The sequence below is a fragment of the Lagenorhynchus albirostris genome, chromosome 5 (assembly GCF_949774975.1).
Source record: "Lagenorhynchus albirostris chromosome 5, mLagAlb1.1, whole genome shotgun sequence".
Taxonomy (NCBI): domain Eukaryota; kingdom Metazoa; phylum Chordata; class Mammalia; order Artiodactyla; family Delphinidae; genus Lagenorhynchus; species Lagenorhynchus albirostris.
Genome location: NC_083099.1, coordinates 64,651,701 through 64,663,831, shown reverse-complemented (window position 1 = coordinate 64,663,831; position 12,131 = coordinate 64,651,701). Strand labels below are relative to the sequence as shown.

General features: G+C 45.6%; 1 protein-coding gene across 3 annotated transcripts in view; it reads left to right on the top strand.

Moving 5' to 3' along the window:
• Positions 1 to 12,131, top strand: part of DGKG (diacylglycerol kinase gamma) — a 133,191-nt gene that overhangs the window by 37,369 nt on the left and 83,691 nt on the right. For all 3 annotated transcript variants that reach the window (XM_060150242.1, XM_060150239.1, XM_060150241.1), the window contains exon 14: positions 3,686 to 3,750. In XM_060150242.1, coding sequence (XP_060006225.1) covers positions 3,686 to 3,750 — 65 coding nt within the window. The remainder of the gene's footprint in view (positions 1 to 3,685; positions 3,751 to 12,131) is intronic.

Here is a 12,131-nt window from a genome sequence, read left to right as displayed (position 1 = left end):
TATTAGACTTTAAGTTTCCACAATGGTAGACCCATTAGGGAATTTGTCAGAAAGTCATCATTTCCCTGCAGCTTTTAAATTCCTTCAGCCTCATGTTCTTGTCTGTCACCTATGAGAGCCAGGAAGGTACTTGAACAATGGGCCGGGCCCCACTGAGAGGTGTCTTGGACAAGGGGTCTACACTCTTTTTCATTCCCCAATCTGCTGTCATTTTTCAGAACAAGCCAAATTCCAAATAATGTGTCTTATTGTGTCCTTTCTGTTTTTTTTTTTTTATCTCCATAGATTGCCAAAGTGACTTAGACCTACACTGTCCAATATGGTAGCCATTAGCCACATGTGGCTATTGTGTACCTGACATGGGGTTACTCTAAGTTGAGAGATGCTATAAGTATAAAGTACACATCAAATTTCAAAAATGTAGTCTGAATGAATTTTAAATATCTCAGTGATTTTTAGATTAACTACATGTTGTAGTGATAATATTTGTGAATTGAAATGTATTATTAAAATTAATTCCATCTGTTTCTTTTCACTTTTTTTTTTTTTGCGGTACGTGGGCCTCTCACTGCTGTGGCCTCTCCCGTTGCGGAGCACGGGCTCCAGACGCGCAGGCTCAGCGGCCATGGCTCACGGGCCCAGCCGCTCCGCGGCATGTGGGATCCTCCCGGACTGGGGCACAAACCCGTGTCCCCTGCATCGGCAGGTGGACTCCCAACCACTGCGCCACCAGGGAAGCCCTCTTTTCACTTTTTTAATGTGGCTACTAAAATTTTTTAAATTTATTTCTATTGGACGGGACTGGCCTAGACATCCAAATAGCTCAGAGTCCAAATGACTACTGCTTATATTTGGAAGGGGCACAGGAATCTTTTGTCCAACTCTGCACTTGGGAATTTTAGTTAAGGAAAGAGTAGCCATGTGTCCATACTGCTTTTATCTCCTTTTCACCCCACACCTCATAGAAAGGACCCTGGAGAATGAGGCCATCAGAAATGGGGGTGCAATTCCCACCTCCACCCCCACCATCCGAACAGAAGTCTCATTTTGCTGGAATTATTACAAGAAAGGGTTGGAACCATGGTAGCACTGGTTTCTAAAATTTAAATGAAGTCACTACTGAATGTACATACAGCCAGCTCAGGGCCTGGCACAGAGAAGCCCAGAAGAGGAGGGAGGTGAATCTTGCCTCTCTTTTTCAGCCCCAGGTAGAGAACCATGGTCAGAGTCTTTACCAGCATTGTCTTTTCAAAACCGAACAGCAAAGGACCTGCTCAACTCCCTCTGACCACTTTGTGTATTTACCACAGGATTACATTGTCAAATTAGGAACCACATGCTTAACTAGTAATATTGTAAAGGCTGGTCTTTGTGAAAAGAAGCTTTGCAAAACCTAGTTATGAAAAAGAAAAAAAAAAACAAGGATAATTGGAACTACACAGAGGACAGGGGCCTGTGCACATATCCCAGGGAATTAAAAAACCAGGAGCCAGTCATAACAGCGTTGGGGGCAGGGGATAGTGAAGTACAGATCATGCCAGGCAACATGTGATTGCTTTCTTCTTTTCTTTCTTCTTTCTTTTTTCCTGACAGAAGAAAATTAGTGCTTCAAAAGAACACAAGTAGATGGAATGTTTTCTTGAATTCTAAAGAAGCATTTGACAGATGTCACATGAATCTTATTCAGAGTGTTCACGAAACTTGCTCAGAGGAGGTAACTGGGGGCATGAAGTGCTCCTGCCTGGAGAAGCTGTGCAGGCTGGATAGGCCCAGAGGACAGAGGCCCCCCCCCCAGGGTGTTGCATCTCTCCCACCGTTGTCCACAGGGGTGCCTAAACTTCAACTCTTGATGTGTCTTAAAAAACTAACAAAGAAATCAATAACTAGAGTTTAAATGTTAAATTCCCAATACATTGTTTCAGCAAAGAGTGTTTGCCAACCATGAAATAAGCCCACATCCTTGACTTGCCCTGTCCGCCTTTCAACAGGGCCTGCTAGCTGGGTTTACTTCTCTGCCAAGTGCAAATATTACAAAAGCTCCTCTTTGCCCCCAACTTGCTTCTGGATTTTCTGTCCCCACCCTTAGCCTGTATTTTACTCCCCACACACAGCACATGCTCAAAATAAGCTTCTGCACTGAGCTACACCTCCTGATGTTAAAAAAAAATTATTTTTTCAGAAATTTTCTTTTGTCGGATTTCCATATCAAGAAAAGAAATTAATATGCACTAGCTGAAAATTCACTGTGTGGAATTTGAGTTTTCTTTTAGCTACACAGTCCAGTAAATGCGTTTCTGTATCTTTTTTTCCCTGCACGAATCTGAATCAGCTCCCTTGTTCTGTCGCCACTCCCCCCACCCCCTCCCCTCCCACCCTCCCCCACCCCTCCCCCACACCCTCCCATCCCCTCTCACCCCCTCTCCTCCCACCCTCCCCCACACCGTCCCCCACACCCTCCCATCCCCTCTCACCCCCTCCCCTCCCACCCTCCCCCACACCGTCCCCCACACCCTCCCATCCCCTCTCACCCCCTCTCCTCCCACCCTCCCCCACCCCCCCCACCATTCCTAGTTCAATTAGCCTGTTTATTTCTAAAACCCACCACCTGTGCCCCCCCTAGATGTGCTGGGGGGAGGCCTGAGCGGCGAAGGCGGGGCGTAGCACATTCTTTTGCTGGAAAAGGAGACCATTAACAAGGGCGGAGGACCAAATTTGAGGAAGAAAGATGAGTTCAGTTTTAGGACTGAAATTCAGGTTTGGTTCTAGAGTGATACACTGTGGAGACATCAGCAGCTACATGCTAGTAACAACTATGCTAGTAACAACTATGAGAACTCAAGATGGCCCGTGGCATGGAGTGTAGGCTGCAGAACGGGCTCAGGGCTGTGAAGTTCTGCTCCGAGCATGGAGAGCCCAGAAGCATGGTGACATGAGAACTATCCTAACTGAGTTCTGAGGAGCAGGTGGCCAAAGTGCAGCAAAGGAATGTGCTAATAGGAGGACAGCAAAGTGTCCATAGAATGTGATAAATGAGACTCTTACTGACCCTTGGGGAGAGTTGTTTCCATGGAGTGATCAAGAGGCAGAAGTCAGAAGTTTAAATATATTTTTAATTATCTGCTAAGCTTGTTATCCAATGCTACCAATTCTGTCTACTGATAGGGATGATTAAGAGTTAATATATAACAGCATCTACCAACATCAGTTTTCTGGTTTAGAGAGTTATGTAAGATGTTATCACTGGGGGGAGCTGGGTGAAAGGGACACAGGGACTCTCGGTACTATTTTTGCAGCTTCTTATGAATATTCCAGAATACAAAGTGTTTTTTTAAAGAGTGACTAGGGTGAGGTATTTCCAAACACTCACACTCAGCCCCACGTGGGCTTCTGCGTTCTCACTGCTCACAGACCCAGACACACTCCCTGCCCCCAAAGGGCAGCCGCGTCCCCTTTCGCTCTCCCTGAACTCGGGCGGGTAGAGGGTGAACATTGCAGACTATAACAGGATGGGGGTCACTGGCCCCTAACCTTGGACCTGGTGTCCAGCCTCTGTGGGGGCCTCCCTAGTCTCCCTGTGAGATCTGGGGGATTTCGGTGAGAGAGTGTGCTCGCTTCTCTTCCTTCCACATTATGCAGGGTCAGGGCCACTAACCAGGGATCTGCTTTCTGTCCCTTTGCCTTTCAGGATGCTTCCATCGCACACAGATTCCACGTGATGAGAGAGAAACACCCTGAAAAGTTCAACAGCAGGTAAGAGGGCCCAGCGGGTGTAGCCGGGGCTGCACTGCCCACCTGCCCTGCCTGCGCGGCCACCGGTCCCAGGCCTCCACCTGCTCTCACCGAAATGTTCTCGGCCCGGCTGCCCAGCGCTTCTCCTGCCACGTTGCCGGAAGGAGGGCTTCCATTTCCAAGAAGAAAGCAATGTCAGAAACCTGTCGCAGTCTGGTGGCCCTTCCCCTCGCAGAGGGTGGTGTGCAGAGGGAGGGCCTGGGGCCAGGAGGGAGGGCGTGGTGCGCCCGCTTTGGGGAGTGGGGGTCTGCGCTTGACTAACTGGATCCCCCTCGTGGGGCGCGCCGCTTTCTCAAAACCAACTGCTCCCAGCCCCAGTCCCTTGACTCCTCGGGTGAGGGGCTGGCAGGGGTCAGAGGCCTCAGCTTCCCCTCGTTGCAAAGAGGAGGGGGTGGCGGCTCGCGTCCCGGGCCGAGAGGGCCGAGAGGGCCGAGAGGGCGGCGCCTCCGCCTCCGCCTTCCCTGCCGGCAGAGGGCAGCAGAGGGAGGCCCTGCAGAGGCGGGGAGCCCACCCGAGCCCAGCCTCAGCCCGCGCACCTGGGAAGGCAGGCAGTGAGGTCCAAAAACCAAGCAGAAGAGAAAACCAGATCATTTGCAAAGTCAAACCATTCTGCCGGCGGGTAGCATATGGCCACCCTGGGATTGCTCAGTTACCTTTCTCCCTTCCTCCTTGTCCTCTTCTCGGTGGTTAATTTGCGTTCTTTCTCTTTCCTTTTTGTTGGACCTTATCTAAGTGACCACTTGATCCCACCCCACCCTCAGGCAGGTGGGGAGGAGAGGGGGTATTAATTTGGGCTCGGTTTGAGTCTAAGAGACTTGACTTTATTTAGCCCACCAAGCAGCAGTCCAGTGTTACCCGCACACGTTCATTTAAAGCCAGGCACTCCCACAGACCTCCATCATTTTCATCCCTCCTGGTTTCCCCGGACCCCATGGCTGGGAGGTTAACCAAGAACCAGAAAGTCTTTTTCGGGATCAGAAACTGAACATAATGAAGCTACTTTGACTTCAGGAAAAGTGATCTGTGGAGTCTAATAGCTGAGCTAACCTTATTCGAATGTACTTTCTCTCACACACACCAAGTCAGTTCACAGAACACTATTAACATGTATATTTTCAGCCCCTACTCCTATTATAAGCACAAACTTACAGATCAGCTGATGCTCTTCTCACAGGCTTTTTCACTCTAATGTATACACCCAAAAAATCACTTTAAAAAAATACTTCTCTTCCATCCATTCCAGACTTTTAAGGTCCTCTTTTTACACAGGTACCATTATGCATACTCATGCATACATGCTTGATAAGATGCCAAATGTTTGTGAAATCCATGGGGGGTTCTGTTCATTCATTCAATGAATGTATCTTTTGAAAACAGTACCAGGCACTGTTGTATGGGTGTTTTGGATAGACATGTGTAGGGGGCTCACAGTGCAGGTGTGGAGACAGACCGGAAAGCAGCATTGCAGAGTGATCTGTGTTAAACGATATGAATCAAGGTGACATAAAGCAATGGCATGGAATTTGATGTGGAGGGTCTTCCAACTAGAGAGATGCCTGAACCAAGACACAGAAAACAAGTAAGTACTTTCCAGGTTGACAGAAAGAGAAGGTCAACCCAGCGAGAAGGAACCAAATGTACCAAAAGATCCAAAGGAGTGATGGAAAACAGCCTGCTTGGGCAAGAGCAAGCTATTCAGTGTGGTCTGTTGTGTGGTCTCCTTTAGTGGAAAGAAGCAAAACCTCCGCAGTTTGTAGAGAGCAAGGAAGCAGAAGGAGGGAAGAATTTCTCCATACTGCAAAAATCAATAGACAGGTCAACATATGACATAAATAGAGCAATCATCAATTATCCACATGATTAAGTACAGTTAGAAAGATACCTCTGTCAGAAAAAAAGTTGTAACTTCATTTCAACCCAAGTATGAACAGTTTCACTGTGATCTGAATGACTGCTTTTCCTCCCCACTTCCCAGTTTCCATCAACAAGACTACTCTTTGCAGTTAGGTGTGTATCTTACTCTTCACCTGGTTGAGGTCAAGGTCATGTGGTCACCTAAGGATGCCAGACACAGAGATTTGCATGTAAATCCCTGTGCCTACTAACAAGTGAAGATGTAGTGGCGTAGAGGTAGGCTCTGTTTCACAAGGTCCCAGAACACTTCCTGTTAAGAACTTTTGAGTCCATGCTGCTTCTACCCTGCCTGCTTGCTCATGTTGAAAATACCCAGGAATGCACAGTTTGTCCACTGAGAGGCAGGCGAGCAGCCATGTTTTTCCAGGATTCCTTATTTAGCTTTGGAGATGGTTTTAAATAGGCAGGTGGTTGTTGCCATGGTTACCCCATTACACCAGCAGCTAAATTTAGGAAGGGCCACAAGGGATAGGAAGAAAGCTTGATACGGGGATTTGGAAATGTAAATGATATTATCAAACAAGGTTTCAGTTTTACTCAGCTAAACTTAGGTTTTCCAAAGAGTAGTCACTGCTTGGCTGGATGCCCTTACTGTTAATGCCTGGGACTAGGCCCTCAGGGATAACCCTGAGGTTAAATCTAGGGAGTTGTAACTGTTTTGTTTTGCTTTGTTTTGAACAAGCAAATGTGACTAGTCAGGGCTAGAATTTATCAGGAAACTTGAATCTTTTGCGTTGCTCATTCGGTTTTCTGGGCTATTCTAACAAGAATTCTTAACCTAGGTACAAGGGCTGCAGGAGGCCTGAAGACACCTTGGAATTGTATGTAAGATATTGAGTACATTTTTCTGGAGAGAATGTCCGTAACTATCAGAAGGTTCTTGAAGGGACCCATGACCGCTCAAACTGTTAAAACTAACAGTTCTGAGCCCTCTTTGAGTCCTAAGAGGCATCAAATTATGACTCAACTGTTGGGGTTTCAGGAAATTCTTCCCCCAGTGGCCTCTCGACATAGGTTGTTTGTTGGCAAGGAAGGTGGTTGGTTGCACACAACTGGTGTTCCCTGTGGAATCGTTTTGTTCATGGAGTAAGAACCAGGCCCAAGGATGCTGGATGATGAGCCGGGTGTGATGTCAAGTATTAGAAGACCTTTAATGGCAGGGATAGGGCTATATTGATTCCTTCTGCTTCCTAATCATTAACAGGCTAATTACTAATTGCTAACTTAGGAATGTTATGAAATTTATCATCTCATTGTTGGCATAAACAAAAGAGAGATTTAATTCACCTGAGATTATATAATGTGTTATTAAGGGTAATTAAGACATGGTTCCTGCCTTCAAGGAATTCATAGTCTAGCAAAGAAAAAATAAGCCTCAAATATTTTTTACAAAATGATTTTCACATACAAAGAGCCTACATGTTGTAGGTCATAGAGTATACAGGAAGCTGTATAGTATAAGACACTTATTAATGGTCGTATCCTAACATCACTTGTAAATGAATCGTTTAGAGTGCAGAAATTGTGTTGTAAGGGAACCAAACTAAGAACTGTTATTTTTTGAGCTCCTACTACATGCCAGGTGATAAACTAGTTATTTTAAATACATTAGAATATTTGAATCCCCAAACTGCCCTACAAGGTAAATACTAACATTCCCATTTTACAGATAACGGAACTGAGGCTGGGAGAAGCCAAGTCACCCGGCCGAGGTCATACATCTTTTTAAGCAGTGGGGCTGATCTGATTTAAGCTAGCTTCTAATTCTAGAGTTCAAACTCTGTTCTCTGCACTTGCTATCTTCCATGGATTGCATCAAGCAAACACCAATTGTATATTAAACATTCTGGTGGGTACTTGATACATGATCCCACCCAGTGCTTGCAATGACATGCAAGGGTAAATGCTACTGTCCCCATTTTAGAGATGAAGAAATTGAGGCTGAGGAAGGTGGAGCTATTATCAGTTGGATCCACTTTTACGGATGGTCTCCATGTGGAAGTGCCCGCTGAGTTCCAGAGAGGGACCGCAGCTATCCCACCACTCTTACCTTGTGCGGTGGGACTCTTCTCCCTATCTCAGTGTCCACAGCAAGGAGCACGACTGACTACATGACTTGCGTGGCCCAGTGCAAAGTGAAGTGTGGGGCACCTTGCTCAAAAATCATTAAGAATTTCAAGTCAGTGACAGCAGAGCATTAAACCAACCACAGGGCCCTTCGCAGTGTGGGTTCCCATACGGCTATACAGATCTCACAGCTATGAACTGGTCTGATCAAGGAGAGAGGAGATCAAAAAATGAAGACACATTTGCCAGGGCTCACAGAGTGGGGAGTTGGCAATAAAGGTAAAAGAATGGAGGAAAGAGGGTTTCAGTTAGGGGAGGAGGGGGACGGATTATCAGTCCCTCAAACAGGCGGTAGTCAGAATTAGCAGAGGAGCCAGCAGTGTCTTCCAGGTATCCAAGAACCAGTCCCCTACAAAGTTTCTGGACTCACTCTCTGTGAAGCGTTTTGTATGTATGGGACAGATACATATAAGCTACCTAATTCCGATGTCACTGTCAGTGAGTATCCAGAAAGAGAAGTCTAACTATGGAATTTTTTCACTGTTGCTCAGAAACTCAGAGCACTTGAGGAATGTGGTATTCCAAACCTGCTGAGTGCCATCCACTTGAATATGTCCCTCAGCAGTTTAGGCTGAAGCAAGATATTTCCTGTTAGGTCCTTGAAAGGGACCGAAAACAGAGCTTCATTCCTACCAGAAGCTGACCACCTTTCCCAAAAGCCCTTGAGTAATGAGCGGGCTGTGGAGTGTTCACTTTCTTGGAGCCAGGCCCGTGGAGTAGCTGATGAGGGGTTCCCCAGAAGCCCTAATGAAGCCTGAGTCCTGAAGAGGCTGGCAATACATCTTGCAAATAACTAAGCCCTTAATAGGTATTTATAGAATGAGGCAGCAGGGTATAGTCTAAGTTGGCATCAGAACTTGGCCCTGCCACTCACTAGCTATGTGACCTTGCGCAAGTTACTTAATCTCTTTAATCCTTTGCTTCCTCCCCTGAATCTTACACGGTTGCTATAAGTATTTAATGAGATAATGTGTAAGTGCATGGCACATAGTAGGTTCTTAGTAAATATTTGTTGTTGCATATTATTGAATGACAGGCATGAGGAAAGCATTGCCTTAAATTTGCCAGTAAGGCATTGACAATAAAAGGCTTTTCTGGTGGGGTGGCAAGTGGGATTCAGTTATTAGAGTCTTGGCTTCATTGACATGGCCCTTGACCTGAAAAGTTGGAGGAGACTCCAGCTGTGATACACTGAATCTGTCCAGATCCTCTTAGGGGGCAGGAAGATAGCACCAATTAGCCAGGATTGGATTGGATTCTACAGACTGGAGCTGTAGAAAAAATTCCCTTCATTGGCTCCGTGGGTGTCCAGGAGGCAGAGATTCGGGGTCTGAAGACCAGGGAGTTTAAGTCCAAATGCCAGTTTCAGGCTAGAGGCAGGATCGAGGTAGGGGTCGCAGACCCCTGTTGACATTATAACTGGAGGAACAGGGTGGGAGTGAGTAAGAGGGAGTTGCAGGACAGGTGCCATGCGCTCCATGGAAAATCTGGGCTTACCAGCTGGGGCCATGGAGTGCACAGTTGGTGGGTAGGCGGGTGGCCCAGGGCAGTCAGACACTGGAGGTGTGATTCCCCTTCCTTCGCTGATGCTCGCTCTCCCCTCACCCTCCGAGCATCTCTTCTCCCACTTTAGATGGACACAGAGATGTTCTGTGGGAGGCAAAGTAGAAGCCAGCAGAGCTCAAGCCATACAATTCTGGAAGCAAAAAGGCCTCCTCTCTTGAATACCTGTAGCACGCTCTGCAATCACAAGCACAAACCGTATCACCATTTACTTAAGATGTTCTTTTTGTATCTAAAAACGAGACCATTCTAAGCTATTCTTTCCAGGAGCCCTGTGAGGGATCCCAGTGTTACGGCCCAGATTTTTGACTTTCCCAGAGCACACATGTACAGCAGCAGCAGATACATCAGGGTTAAAATCTTCATTCTGTGCCTGAATTGGGTTTGCTTCTTCTTATCTAATACTCAGCAGCCCAAGAAAGACCTGCCCTAGGTAGGACTCAGAAGTCCAGACTGTCTGCACCTGCTTGCTTCAATATATCAAACTAGGTTTTTTCAAACATGTAGGATTCAGAAAAGCCCCAAGTGAAGTTGATTATGGCATTTTCTGTTTTTATTCTTACTCCCGTATGTATTTATAAAGAAAATGCAAACCTTATGCTTTGTGTTCAAGTACCTTCAAGTCTTCAAGTCAGGTCTGACAGAACCACTTACTTAATTAGTCGAATGTTTCTATACGAGCCCACAAAAATGTTTTATCCCCCGTCCCTCCTAGAGAGAGAGGCAGCTAGTGAAATGAATGAAATATGGGTTCGTGTTTTTTTCACCAGGCGTTCATCATTACGCAACTGCTGAAGACCAGGGTTTTTTTGGCTGTCTTATTTGTTTACAGTCAGCCCTTGATTATTTGCAGGAACGAGGGAACAGCAACATAGATCATTTAAAGCTGTGGATGGTCAGAGATTTTGGGAGGCTGTTGTTAATCTTTGTGTGCAGGTCTCTGCTCTAAAGATTCACAGTATTTTAAATGATACGAAGTCACATGAACTCTGAACATTTCCTTCGTTTTCCCCCTGGCTCCCCAGTCCATGTTGGAACAGACAGCACAACTTCTCAGACTGGTACACACGAGCAGCCTATGATATCTCAAGGCTCCTTACAAAGTTGCTTGTTTGCCAGAACAGTTCCTTACTGTAGCTTAACAGGCCTTTTCTTCTAGCCCCCGCCAGGCTGGAACATATCCTGCCAGGTATGATTCATGTCAACGAAGAGTGGAATCAGTTTGTGATGATATCAGAAGGAACTTGAAAGCCAGCTTTGTTTTCAAGTCTTTAGGCCAGATATTCCAAAAGTTATCAGTATTTATTTATTGATTGCTCTCTAGAAATATTTCCATCAAAGAGCTCAAGATATAGTATATGATGAAGTTCAGAAGTGTTAAGGTCAGCATGATAACCTCATGGAAGAAAATCAAAGTATACAAATTGACGGTAAGGTAGGAACTGGCTAGGTCCTCAAATGGGTGTTGACAGTCTGAATGCTTTCCAGAAGGGAGAGGTCAGGAAAGTGCTGGAATCTGAAACCATGTCTTATAAGGAAGGGCTAAATTGGGGATTGTTTCACCCAAAGAAGAGAGGACTTGGGAAGAAGTGATTATTGGCCTCAAATATTTTAAACGTGCTTCTCATAAAGGAGGAATTAGGTTATTTTGAGTGAAAAATCAATGGGAAAAGTGACTGGGTAGACCAATTTGAGCCCCATATAAGGGACATCAATTCTACCAGTTAAGGCCATCCTCAAGTGCAGGGGGCTAATGGGTAGGGGAACAGGTGTGGTGAGTTTTCACATGTTATGCCCAAGCGGGCGCTGGACAATCATTTTGGAGCTCCAGTGGAGACAAGTGCCCAGGAGGATAGGTTCTGTCATCAGACAACCTGGATTCAGATTCTGGAGGTGCACTAACCACTTGTATGTGATCTTGACCAAGCTACTCTTCTAAACTTCAGTCTGCTTACCTGTAAAATTGGAATATAATACTATATTAGTTTCCTATGACTGCTGTAACAGATTACCGCAAACTAGCGGTTTAAAACAACACACATTTATTACATCACAGTTTTGGAGGGCAGAAGTCTGAACTAGGTCTCACTGGGCTAAAATCAAGGTCACATCAGGGTAGCATTCCTTTCTGCAGGCTCTAGGGGAGAATAAATTGCCTTGCCTTTTCCTGCATCTAGAGACTGACCACGTTCCTTGGCTTGTAGCCACCTTCTATCTTTAAAGCCAGCCATGGCCAGTTAAGTCTTTCTCACATTGCATCCCTCTTCCCCTTAAAGGATTCTTGTGATTACATTGGATTCACTCGGATAACCCAGGATAATCTCACCCCTCAAGGTCAGCTGACTGCCAGTTTAAATTCCAACTGCAACCTCAATTGCCCTTTGCCACGTAACGTTAACATATTCATAGTCACAGGTTCCAGGGGTTAGAACATGGACATCTTCAGGATATCATTCCACCTACCACAAGTGCCTTACCTCGTAGAATTATTTTGAAGATCCAATGAAACAGTGCATTTAAAATGCTTGTTACAGAGGTTCGGCACGTCAATGCCAGCTATTATTATTACTAACATTCTTATTATTACAAAGACAGAACCCACATAGATAATAGTCATGTTAAATGACTCAGAAAAGCCCTTAAAACTATGAGATTTGGAAATTCTCTAAGAGGGACAGGTAAATATCTATTGGTCATAGGGTAGGAGTCATGAAAAAAACATGGCACTTTTTTCATTT